Below are 13,048 nucleotides of genomic sequence, written 5' to 3'. Positions count from 1 at the left end.
GGCGGGGCGGGGGCGCTCGCGGGCCCCTCACGCCAGGCCCCGCCCCCGCCCCGCCCCGCCCAATCAGGCGAGGCGCTGCGATGGGAGGGTCACGTGCCGCTCGGCGCGTCCTTCCGTCCGGCCGCGCGCGGGGCCCTCGGCGGGAGGTGAGCGGCGCGGGGTCGCGCGCGGCGGGCGCGGCCCTGATTGGCTGCGCGCTCCCGCCTCAGGGCAGGGCAGGGGGCGGCGGGACCGCCATGGCCGCCAATGGCAGCGGCGCCGCGCGGGCTGGGGCCGCTCCTGCCCGCCGGCGGCGGCGGGCCCCGGTGTGACCGCGGTCACGGTGTCACTGCGGCACGTCCCGTTCCGCCTCTCACGCTCTCTCTGTTCTCTCCCCCACCCGGGAAGGGCGAAGGCGCCGGTGCCGCCCGGCCATGCAGGTCAGCGAGAGGCTGAAGCGCCTTTTGAAGCTGGTGCCCGGGCAGCGGCGCTTTGGCTTTTACCGCTTCCTGCCCTTCTTCTTTGTGCTCGGCGGAGCCATGGAGTGGTTCATGATCAACGTCCGCGTGGGCAAAGAGACCTTCTGTGAGTGCGGGGCTCGGCTGCGCTCGGACACCGCTGCTGCTCGGGCGGCACTTCGGGCTCCGCCTCCCCAGCAGAAACAAACAAAAACCCTGGGTGCAGAGTACTGAATAAAACTGAAACAGGGTATAGTTAGTTTGGATATTAGGGGAAAAATCGTTTCCTCTGAGGATTGCGAGGCCCTGTCACCAGAGACGCTGTGGCTGCCCCACCCCTGGAAGGGTCCGGGGCCAGGTTGGGTGGGGCACGGGGAAAACTGGTCCAGCAAAAGTGTCCATAGCGGGATGGAATGGGGTGATCTTTAATGTCCCTCTCACCTCAAACCATTCTGTGGTCATTGAAAAAAGACTCAGGAGGTTTGCCAGCATTTAAGCAGCAGTGTGGCATCTGAAACGCGACTTCTACAATTTAAAAAATAAGTATGAAAACAGCTCAAGAGAACTTGGTTATTGGTGCTTTGTTTCTATAAATCAAAGCATCTATTTCTGATATGACATTCCTCCCCGCTGGAAATTTTTGTGTACTTCACTGGAAGGATCTGCTCAACTGTGGCATTAGGGAGTGGGGAGGCAGGAAGAATGACTGGGAAGACCATGGAGGTGGGAATATTCCTGTGTTTTGTTTATATCAAAAAGACTAAAATACTGGTCAGGCTGGAAGCCCTCAGGCATTGACTTCATGCCTATAATTTAATTTTCCTTCAGTTAGTTAGGGGATTTGTCATTTTAATTACCCTCGTGGGAAAGTAGACAAGAAGCAACTGTTTTGAAGTGGAAACAGTCTTTCTAGAAAAAACATTTCATTGGGACCAATGGGAAGAACTTTAGCCTATGTGGGAGAGAACCTGATCTATTTTAAGGGGTAATAAGGATTTCTGTTGGCTTGAATTTCCAGTTTCCTGTCAGTCAGCATCTGCAAGAGAAGTTTGGACTGAAAAGTTTAAAAAGAGATGACAGAATTAATGTATTTAATACCAACTTGCACTGGGGAAGCTCTAACATAAAACATCTTTTTGTGCAGATGATGTCTACCGTAGGAAACAATCTGAAAGACTGTACGAGGCAAGGATTGAGAAAGGGGAATTTTAGCTGAAACTCTTCAAGGGGGAGCTCCTGAGTGCTTCAACTGTACAAGTGCCAAAGCAGCAGCATTGCCACGTTGAAGGTGGGGGAAGTTGTTGGCTCTGCAAGATGAGCTGTGATCCACACATGTTTGTATAATACACTCAGATAGTTTAGGCAGTTCTGTTCTTCCATACCTGTAATATTTGTGTTTAAATGAAGTTAAAATTGTGTTGTATTTGGGCCTCTGCCACTAATTTAATGTTTGTTTAGTGCTTTTAAATAAACTGAGTAAACAGTCTGGCTGTTGCTTTCATTTGCTTGGTGAAACACCCCCCTTGTGACAAGAGCAGGGGGAAAGAAATACTACAGGGTGCATCCATCCATATCAGCATAATGGAAATAGTATTTTTGAGTTAGCTTCTTTTATATTTACAGGAACTGCTCTGGCAGCTGACTTGTTTTCTTTGCAGTGTGGCACAATTTTAACTGGATAAAGAGAGCACAGATTTACTGCTCAGAGTTTGTTCAGCCCACAGTGTTTGGAGAGTGACCTGTGTGTGCTGCCCACAACTGACAGGGACCAGGGCAATGTGCAGTGTCAGTCCTGGCACCCCTAAGTCCTGTGCTGGGAATGCTGTCCCCAAGGCAGGAAAACAGTTGGCTGCTGTGTCCCAGCCATGTTTGCTCCCTGCACAGTGACACCAGGAGCGTGGCAGGGGTCGGTGACCTGGGCAGGGTGATCTTTGAGGATCCGACATTGATACAGTTGTTTAATTTCTGAGAGTAGGGGTGCAGGCTGAAAGTGCAACAAAGAAGCCAGTTCTTAAGCTCAGCCTAAAATCAAGCCCGAGGAAGTTCATGCACTTAGAGGGGTTCCCGTGCTACCTCCTGCCAGGCTTTGTCAGTCTTCATCAACTCAGAGACAGGGGCAGCTCTGTAGAGGCCAAGGTGCAGGTTCTCCACTTGCAAACAAAGGGGAACCTTCGTGTTGTGCGTGCCAAGGACTTGATCTGAAGGATTAGTGCTACTTGTGCTTTCAAGAGATAAAAACTGATGTGACTGTGTCACTGCATATTCTGACTGAGCAGCAAGTGAATAACTTGAGGAAAGCCTCTATTTCAGAATAAGAACCCTTGAGTTTAGTTCCAAGGTAGAAACCAGAACTCGTGAACAAGTTGCTTTTTGCAGTCACAGATCATTGCACTGAAGTCAACCCCGACCGTAGCAGTGAAGAATAAAGCAATAGTAAAAAAGCCAAATTTGGAAAACTACTGAGCTTTAGCTCCATCTGATTTTACTTCTTGAACCTTTTGAAACTCCCTTGTGCTCTGCTGTCGTAAAACAAGTAAGTTTTTCAATATATGGAGGTTTTTTCAAGCCAGAGCCCTGTGCCCTAGTTATTTCTCCAGACTTGGGAGCTTTTGTGAAAACTTCCTGTGGCTTCCCTTAAGCACTCCTGTAATAGTAGCAGAGTGTTCCACAGACAGCCCTGAGCCAAGCCCAGTTCTCACTTCAGACCTTTGCTTGTGTTGTAGTGGCTGTTTCCCATTGGCAGCTGAGAGCACCAGGCACATCTGGAAGATCTCTGGGATGTCTCCAGCCAGGTAAACAGAAAGGGACGGAGGCTGCAGTCACTCACAAGATGTCTGGTGTCAGGAAGTTCCATCTCACTGATTGCTGCAGGAATAAAATCCCCTGAGTTGGCATCGTACCATTTTAGGCAACAGATCTGTTTGACAGAATATGAAGCTTGACATTTAGAAATCTGAGCTGCAGTCTCCAATCCTCAGTGAGTTTGCTAGTGCTAACCCTTTGGCATTTTTAGATTTTGTCAGTCCCTCACTAATGCTGGAAATCAGAATAGCTTCAATTCCCCATTCCAAAATTCCAGCCCATTCCACAGCTGAGCACTCTCAGGGATTTAGTATCAGTTTTAAACTACACCCATCTTCAACAACCAAAGTTTTCATTTAGTTTTTCAGTTTTATTCCTGCTGATTCCTGACTCTGTGGTCTTTGCCTTCCCCAATACTTTCTGACTCTCATATTGCCATCTCCTCCCATCCATCTGCTGTGGCAAAGGGAACAGAGAGGAAGCAAGAGCTCTCCTTTGGCTCAGCACTCAGGCAACACTGTGTGGCTGTTCCAGGCTGCTGGAGTGAGCCAGGGTCACAGCTTTCACTTGTAGCCCTGCCAAGTGCCTGCCAGCTCCAGGGCTGAGCACATCCCTCCCTTCTGCAGGGAATTCAGCTGGTGTCCACCTGGAGCACAGCTTGCACCACCACCAGCATTTCCATGTGTTTGCAATGGCCACAGCAAAGCTTCTGGGTGAGATTCAGCAAAGCATTCCTGCTGCAAGCTTTCCAAACTGTGGAAGTCAGGGCAAGATCAATACCAAGCATGGAAAACTTCAACCCAGTAAGGCAGCAGCAGTAAAAAGTCATCTGAGAACAAACACTGATACCTACGCCAAGCAGTGCTGCTCACCACTCCAGCATTAGAGGGGACAACTCCACCACCAATCCAGAATGATTCTTGGGAAAAAATGGATCTCTTGATCATTCCCCTGCAGCTGTTCACACAAGGATGCAGCCATCTGCTGAAAAACCTGTGGTGAGCCAGGGAAGAGCTGAAAGAAGTTATGGTCAAAGAAGGGTGTTTGTGCCCAGCCTGCACTCCTCCCTGGCACAGGGCTGCAGTTTTGTCCAAGCTTTTCAAAAGCAGCAAAAGGAAGTAACAGCCATCTGATGTATTGGGGAATTTTTCCTTGGAGCAAAACTCTTCCTGTCATCAGTGGAGGCATGCTTTCTCTTTGGACTTAATACAACAGACCCAAATTGCACCTGCACTCTGCTCCTGGCCATCCCCGGCTCCTTCAGAGAACAGGGGAAAAAAATCATCCCAGCACTGGTGGGATAAATGCTGCTCCTGAGGAACTTCTGGAAATCAGCTCTGGATGCCAGTGCTTTATACCAAAGATGAGGGTCAAATTAGACTTGTTGGCAAATGCAGTTGACAAAATTAATATAAGGTTTTATTTCATCAATCAAAATGTCACATTTCACTGAACCACAGCCCACAAAATGTTCAGTGCCCAGACATTCTGAAACTTCAGTTTTGCACACTTGTAGCCAAGAGGGAGCTACATACATTTATCTTTGGTATCTCAGACTGAGCAAAGAAGATGTGGAGGATGATTAGAATTAGTTTCCTCTGGGCAACTGCAACAGAAGGGTAGAAATGTTGTGAAGCTGGCAGCCTGTATGAAAGGCAGCATTTATCCCCCTGGCTGAAAACATGGCTGTGTGTTAATTAAATAACGCTGTGTTCTGACTGTTTAAATAGCTCTCTGTAAATTTTATGCCAGCCACCCTGAGAGGCTCCTATCACTTAATTTTCCTTGCAGTTTGTACAGAAAATTTCTGTCCTTGGTTCTAATTTAATTGTGTAAAAGATGCTTTTTCCATGTCACTCATCTAATTTCCTCTATTAAACAGCTGCATGGAAGACAGTTCTGAACCATGTTAGCTTCCACATGAAATTAAAGCTTGCTGTTTATTTTCAAACCAATTAATAAGGAGGCATCTGGGACTGACTAAATCTTATCACCTCCACTCAGCTTGTTCCCAATGCTTCAGATATTTTCCAAGGTTCACTGTTCTTGCTCGTGATGGCTCAATTTTCAACACCACTGTTCTTACCACCTACAGGCACATCTCAAAATACACAGGACAATAGAAGAAGTACAAGCACACATGTAGCAAGGACCTGAGAACATCTGGATCAGCAACAGCCAGAATTACCTGAAATAAAATCCTAACATAAGTCTTAATGGAACACTCAAACCTGGTTAATCCAAAACACTTTGCCAACTATTTTTATTCAAATTAAAAAGACTCAGGTAAACAAAGTGATGGTACATACATGTTATAAACCTGGTTAGCAGCTCAGCCTTCAGCAGTACAAGATCTAATGAAAAGCCAAGCATGGATAAACCAGGTACAAAAACATATGCTGAAAAAAAGTCACCAACATCAACATCTTGAATTTTTACACAAACAATAAATTTTCTCATGGAAGGGAAGGACTGAGGAAGAGAACAAATAATTATTAGTTGTCTCCAACTGGTTTATGAAAATACCTGTCCTAGTTTTATCTATTTTCCACTCTCACAGAAGCCAACCATTGCCCACACATCCTTTTATTTTAAAATGAAAGTTTTGTTTACGCCAGTACAATGAACGGCAGTGAAAAACAGATGAGGGGCTCAAACACCCACAAAGAGAAAAAGAGACAGACAGACATGTCTTTTTTTTTTTTTTTTTTAAACCAGAATGAGAAAGGTTTTTTTGCTGGTTTTGAATTCTAGACTGTAGCCATTATATCCTAAATTTCACTGCAATCAACTGAAATGCCTCCAGTATAGAGAGAAACGATTCTGAAATAAATAAGGCTTAAAATAATTGATCAGGGCCAGCCCAGTGGCTTAGTGGTAGTGCTCTGCACTGCCTTGAGGGAGGAGCCAGGTTTTGTTTGCACTTCCAATCTCTTGCTCCTGGGCCAGAAAGAGCAGTGAAAAGAGGGATTCAGCTGCTTGGCAGGAGAGAGCCAGTGCTGCACATCTGCTCATCACTGACCTTCAGATAAATTAAACATCTGAGTTATACAGGCTCCAAAGGGAGTCCCATCCAGTCCTCAAAAGAAAATAAATAAAACAATAATTTAATTAAATTCATCCCAGGTTCTTTGGTGTAATTTTTGTTAATGCTGAGAAGGAGGAGAATCTGGTGGTGTATTAGTACAATCCATGATAGTTCCAAATGCTCAAAAACTAGGATTTTGCTGCCTGATTCACTTCAACATCCTATCTTTGTGGCTAAAACCTGCAAAACTTATGGTAACTTAAACACATTTTATAGGGGTGGTCTAAGACTATTCCATTTCTACTTTATTAAATAAAATTGGAAATTTACAAAGGCCAGTAAAGAATTTCTGTACCATGAGTGTTCTACTTGTAGAGTTCAAAACTGTAATTTCCCTCTATGTTGTTTTGCTCCATTTCCTTCACATCCATTGCACATGTGACCTAAACCATCTATAAGTGCCTATTTATAATTACCTGGGGTATTTTGTGCAATGACTGGAAGATCGCAATAGGAGAGGGAGAGGAATTGGCCAGTAAAATTAAATCGCAGTTTATATTTGCAAGTGTCATTTCCCTCATAAGTATTTATCACATCAGCAAAACAAACCCCAAGATATCCAGTATTTGAAGGAAAATATTTAATTTAACCTTCTGCCAAATATACCGAAATGAAAATGTTCTGTACTAAAAGACTTTAGAAGTCATTTCCACATGATGAATATCTCTAGCATAAATGAAGTGTATCAGTAAAGCAGTTCATTTGGGCTGAGTTGCAGTGCCCAAATTCCTGCTGACTTTTCCCAAATTCATAGAGCTTTCCCAGTTACTTAAAGCAATTCAAAAGTATTAATACTTTTTCCAAAATTAAATAAATGAAATGATTTACCTTTAAATAGATAACTTTGTAGTCCAAAAGGTTGGTTAGTTATGAGGACAGGTAAGTTTTTAGCAGAAGGCAGCCGCAACCTCAAAATTTGGCAAGAAGAGTCAATACCTACTTTACTTAGATTAAAAAAAAAAAAAGAAAAAAAATCACAAAACCAAAATAACCCCAAACCCTTTGAAGGCTGCAATGCAAGTACTCTATTTTTCCAATGTACTGGGTATGCTGACCTTACACATACCATACAGTAGTATTATACTTTCAAGTTAATTTAAGCATCCAATTTCACTCAAATTTGCATTGCAAAACTTCCACTAAGGTTAATGAATACACTTAAAAGCATACAAAACTGTCTTACAATGCCCAATTGTGTGAATTTCAAAAAACATCATATTACTTCACTAACAGAACAACTCCACTTTTCTTTCCTAACTTACCTTCCAAGACCTGGGCTGGTTCCGAGTTCTGCGAGCCTCTTCCAGCACAGACAGAATCTCCCAGGGAAGGAGCTTCCCGGTCCCACTGCTGGGTGTTGGGGACATGCAGAACCCCCAGCACAGGCCATGGCAGATGAAACACTTCCCCTCTAAGGGCCTGCCAGCACAGGGACTGTGTTACTGATTTAGGATCACAACGGCCTTGGCTACACAGTTAGGTAACTGGACAGGACTGGACAACATGAGCAGTCGAGACACCTTTGTCCTGTCCACACCAGCACTTCCAGGGTGGCTGTGGCCCACTCAGCTGCCTCAGTGTTGACTTGGAATGCCAAATTCCTTAGTGCCAAAGCACAGCTTACCTTTAGCTTCTTTTAAGAGATCCTCCCTGTTCACACCCGAGCAGTTCTGCCCGAAGTGGCCAGCACACACAAGCACAGGTACACACATTCTTATAGGATGTAAACTATGACTAATTCACATTCCACTGTATCAATCTGTAAATACTTTGTTTTCCTTTTTTTTTTTTTAATATAAAAACAATGGCATCAGATTCTCAGCAATAAAGTATAAGAAAGATGAATCCTTGACTACACTCAACCAATTATGAAATCGCCTTTCAAACAAAGGAAACATATGCAAAAAATCCGTGTATTTGATAAAGTCAACTTAATATAACAAAAAGTGAAATATGCTTATTAAAAGTGTCCTTATATAAAAATGGTCTTGCAATGTACAGTAAAATGCAATACAAATTATTGTAGGTTATCTCTTCCCACCCGGTAACTAAACCAGCTATTGTCCCGTGGCTCCTGGAGCAGGAGCGTGCTGTGCCTACACGTTCTCCAGGTTGTAGGCCTGGCGGATGTTCAGCGTGTCGCGCAGCATCAGGTCCCGCAGGCGCCACAGCGCGTCGGCCATGGTGGTGTGAGCGCCCTTGCTCTTCAGCCAGTGCGAGGGCAGCCGGCTCTCCTGCTCCTTGGACAGGTGCACGTCTCGTCTCCGTGCTGCAAAAACAACAAGCGCTCCAATTACCTCATGCTTTCTTCTAGAAAAAGGCATATATTCTTCCCAACATCTAACCTAAACATCTCCCCTTTCAGTTTAAAACTATTCCCCCGCCTCCTACCGCTATCTGCCCTTGCACAGCCACTCTCCATCCTTTTCTTTACACCCTCAAGCCAAAACCACATTTCTCTTTATGATGCAAAAATTTGGTCAGTAAAATTGGGAATGTTCTGAACAGTTAATCTGCATTAATCACTGAGAAGAAATATCTGATCATCACAGTTACCCAAACTCAAATTCTGAGCTGCCAGTGAACATCTGCTTCATCAGTTTGTCAAATACAAGTATTTTTTACCTACTTATCAGGAGCTGATAAAATGGGCAGCATCCTCTCCGTGTCACAAAGCATGCAAAACTCTACAATACACGATATTCTGCTTTTGCTCCTAGTATTTAAGCCCATACTATTGATTCTTAGGTTTATACAACACTGGTGGAATTTGCCTGTGAATAACACATATATTCTCAGCCTGTTGATCTGTCATTAGGAATTAATTACACATGTATGTTTTAGTAAGTGTGAAAAACACCAATCACTTGTTTTTTAAAAATTTTAAAAGTTTAATAATAATAAAATGGTTATAAAAATAATAATACAATTAGAGTAATCAAGTTTAGAGTTAGGACAATTACAAGACAATAAAATGCAAAGAATTATGGATGTCCGGATGCTCTTGGACACTAAGTCTTGTAAACAAGGGAATCACCCTTGAAACAATACATTTGTTGCATATTCATATATCCTTCATGGTTATGCATACATTCTATTTAAAACAAGAAACTCTGTCTGTTGTATGTCAACTGTTTCCTTTAATCCCTATGGCATCTTTGAGTCTGAGCAAGGCCTACAGAAATTAAGTTTCTTCTGATAAGAAGCCATAAATTCCTCTCCTGTGGAAGATTTAGGTGTTCCTTGAAGCAAGTATCTCATTCGTAAAAAAAAAACTTCCCCCACATACACAGTCTCTATTTTAACATTATACTGGAACCTAAAACTGTATTTAGCACACTACTTAAGAGAATAACTTTCTAACATTAAACATATAATATTCATTGTAATATTTGCAAAAAGCCAATCATAACATATGCATTTTTCACAATAAGCAAACAGCAGATGCGTTTGGCATTTTCTACGAAAGCAAAAATAACAGGTTACGAGGAACCCAAAGCCTTACCTGCAAGGGTCTGGTCCCACTTGCTGATGCTGTTTGACTCAGCACTGAGCCCCTCAATGTATTTCAGGTAGGCTTCAGAATGGAGGAGCCTCTGTGTCTTTGGTGGAGGGGAGACGAACATGGGGGTGCTGGGCTGCTGCATGACGGGCTGGCTGGCGGGGCTCTGCCCGGGGTACGGCGGGGGCGCCTGCTGCCCCGGCGGGCCCAGGATCCCCATCTGAAAGGAAACCAGCCCGGGGTCACACAGGGGACACTGCAGGAACACCCCAGCCTCAGGGCATCCTCACGAATGGAGTTTCAACTAAGGCTATGTGCAAAAGCCTGAGGAAATTTCCCTGGAGATGCACACTTTGGCCAGGAGATGCACAATAAAGGGATACTCAACAGATATTCTTCATATTTCTGATTTATGTAAATATAATCTGGTTATCATCACCATATCTACTCTAACCTTAATTACACCTTTTATCTCCTTTTTATTTCATGCTTTCTCCAATTTGATCTGAAATACTGTGGTCTGTGAAGTGCAAAATTTAACTCTAAAACATCTAATCCAAACTGATATGGATCCTATAACAACCAGGTTATTTCCACAGAATCACTGTGTCAGGCAAAAATCTCAGGCAGGAAAATTCCCAGTCACACAGAAGAATTCCCACCACTGTGATTAACCAGCAGCACTGAGAACTCTTGGGACAGACATCCCCTGGTCTGGAATAATTCAATGTCATGACATCAACATTTTACCACTTAACTTCTGGTACTCATAGAATCACAGAATGGTTTGGGTTAAAACAGGCCTTAAAGCTCATCCTATTCCAACCCCTGCCATGTGCAGAGACACCTTCCACTGGACCAGGTCACTCCAAGCCCCATCCAACCCAGCCTTGAACAACTCCAGGGGCAGGGCAGCCACAGCTTCTCTGGGCACCCTGTGGCAGTGCCTCTGGATAAACAACTTCTTCCCAGCATCTAACCTAAACATCTCCTCTTTCAGTTTAAAACTATTCCCCTGCCTCCTACCACTTTCTGCCCTTGCATAGCCACTCTCCATCCTTTTCTTTACACCCTCAAGCCAGAACCACATTTCTCTTTATGATGCAAAAATTTGGTCAGTAAAATTGGGAATGTTCTGAACAGTTAATCTGCATTAATCACTGAGAAGAAACATCCGATCATCACAGTTACCCAAACTCATAAATTCTGAGCTGCCAGTGAACATCTGCTTCATTAGCTTGTCAAATATAAGTATTTTAATAATTTTTACCTACTAATCAAGAGCTGATAAAACGGGCAGCGTCCTCTCTGTGTCACAAAGCATGCAAAACCTAAATTATCAGCAGTTTCACACTATGCTAGAATGACTCAGTTTAGTAGAAAACTAAGACAAAACACTGCCTTGTTTACACTGAAGTTACCTCACTGGACCAAACTCCTGAGTGTAATAAAAATTCAGCCATCAAATACAGACATACTCTGAGTGCAATATATTAACTGATTCTAAACACATCAGAACATTTCATTCCTGCTCTCCCTGGGAAAGCCTATGTGCATCTCTACATGTCTGAACTGGGATGTTGCTCAAATGCCAAATCTGAGCCTTAGAGCCTCATAATAATGCAAAAAATTACTCACCTGCTGTCCAAAAGGACTTGCTCCTGGTGCTGGAGTGCCTACCATAGGGGACACATTTTGGCCTATAACACCTATATTTCAAAATATAAAATAATTAGTCTTACTTCAGAGCAGTGACAAATACCTCTTTGGTCTTCAATAGCAAGAATTTATACTTTGATATCACTGCTCACAGTTATTTTAAGCAGATGTACAACATTCAAATATCCCCCTCGCCCCCAGTAAAAAACTTCACAAGTCTCTGAATGAAAAAAAAGAAGCCAACATGACAACTACCCAACACTGATATGCAGCCTGTTGAATTATTTTAGTTAGAGAAATGCAAAGTGAACAAGTTTTGCTTTTCAGGTGCTTTTCATGTCACTTAGTGATTGCCTGACTGCATCTTTTCATTTATAATATAGACCTTTAGCTTGACAGGATCTTCCTGAAGTCCTTTCCTTTAAGAAAGGAAATGCTGATCTGCTTTAGCAACACTTAACATTTCCTTGTGTTCAGTTTTGTAAAACATGTTCACAGCTTGATGAAATTCAAGCCTTTCCACAAATTCTCTTAGATCGCACTAATACAAAATGCAACTTGCAGGTTAAGCTTCAACAGCCTTAAATACAGAAGAATGAATATTTGAAATCAATGTCAAAAAAATAAAAGCTGTTTTTCTTAAGCATATTGGGACTTCTCCCTACTGCATAGAGTGCAGCACAACTGTGTCAGTCTTACATACAAAAATGTACAGATCTAAATGAGAGTCATGCAGTTCCTGACATCTGACATACAGATGCTTGGAAGTTATTTTTGCTGCTGCTTTCCTTTCTGTTTGTGCCACTTCTCATGTTCATTCATTGGAAAAGCTGCAGATTAACTGTGCTCTTCCTGAGGGTTTAATTTACATGAATTAAATGCATGATTTCTGTATCAGTGATCAAAGGACATCCTACTGAGTTTCACTCACTAGAGTGTTTTTCAATGCACTTTCCGTTTGATCACAGCTCCCATTTTATATGCATCTGTACCAACAGCATGTCAGAAGCTGGGAAAAACACTGGTAACACAATCTGTGGAATTGTTTTGGTTCAAAGGGAAGGAAGACCTCTGGAGGAGGGCACCCTCCCCTTCCCAGCGTCAGAGCACAGCTTCACCCTCAGCCTGCTGTGCCCAGTTCAGCACCACTTCATGTGTGGTCCTGCACTCCCAGACATTGTTTCTTTGCTAATCCACATCCTGTCAGCTTTAAACACAAACATCCAGCCCAGGCAGTGGGAACAGCCCTTCAGAGGGATGCAGTGTCCTGGATTCACCTCCCACAGGCTCGGGTGATGTGTGCTAAGTGTCACTGCACAGCTGTTGTGCTGCTCCCTCTAGGTGCCAAGGCAGGGAATCCACAATCCAGCCAAGCTGCAGGGTAGTGCTGATGGATTTTAGAAACACCAGGCAGGCAAACAAAAACTCCCCAACTCACAGAATTTATGCACAAGTAAAATTCTTAACAGAGCTTCTGATAAACACAGTTGCAAGGGGGTAGGAGGAGGCAAATGAGACCATTTTGTCCACAGCTTGTTTACTGCTGAACAGAGGGATAGC

At 43.6% G+C, this 13,048-nt stretch overlaps 2 protein-coding genes across 12 annotated transcripts in view; one reads left to right on the top strand and one right to left on the bottom strand.

The window, feature by feature from the left end:
• The first annotated feature begins 76 nt into the window (after positions 1-76).
• UQCC5 (ubiquinol-cytochrome c reductase complex assembly factor 5) lies at positions 77-1,923 on the top strand. Its single transcript, XM_021533901.3, has 3 exons — positions 77-146; positions 388-564; positions 1,582-1,923. Exons 2-3 carry the CDS (start codon positions 414-416, stop codon positions 1,647-1,649), a joined length of 219 nt encoding a protein of 72 aa, XP_021389576.1. The 5' UTR covers positions 77-146; positions 388-413; the 3' UTR covers positions 1,650-1,923.
• Positions 1,924-5,485: 3,562 nt separating this feature from the next.
• Positions 5,486-13,048, bottom strand: part of PBRM1 (polybromo 1) — a 56,560-nt gene continuing 48,997 nt past the window's right edge. For all 11 annotated transcript variants that reach the window (XM_021533833.2, XM_021533783.2, XM_077786087.1 and 8 more), the window contains 3 exons: positions 11,468-11,538; positions 9,833-10,049; positions 5,486-8,596 (listed from right to left, as the gene is read on the bottom strand). In XM_021533833.2, the coding sequence (XP_021389508.1) occupies positions 8,424-8,596; positions 9,833-10,049; positions 11,468-11,538 (461 nt within the window). In that variant the 3' untranslated portion in view covers positions 5,486-8,423. The remainder of the gene's footprint in view (positions 8,597-9,832; positions 10,050-11,467; positions 11,539-13,048) is intronic.

This window comes from Lonchura striata, chromosome 12 (assembly GCF_046129695.1).
Source record: "Lonchura striata isolate bLonStr1 chromosome 12, bLonStr1.mat, whole genome shotgun sequence".
Lineage (NCBI taxonomy): Eukaryota > Metazoa > Chordata > Aves > Passeriformes > Estrildidae > Lonchura > Lonchura striata.
This window is presented reverse-complemented; position numbering and strand designations above follow the sequence as displayed.

Excerpts from the sequence above, each read along its gene's own strand:
- UQCC5 (XM_021533901.3), top strand. The coding sequence starts at position 414 with ATGCAGGTCAGCGAGAGGCTGAAGCGCCTTTTGAAGCTGGTGCCCGGG. Across the intron at positions 565-1,581 it reads CGTGGGCAAAGAGACCTTCT|ATGATGTCTACCGTAGGAAA; the intron begins GTGAGTGCGGGG and ends CTTTTTGTGCAG.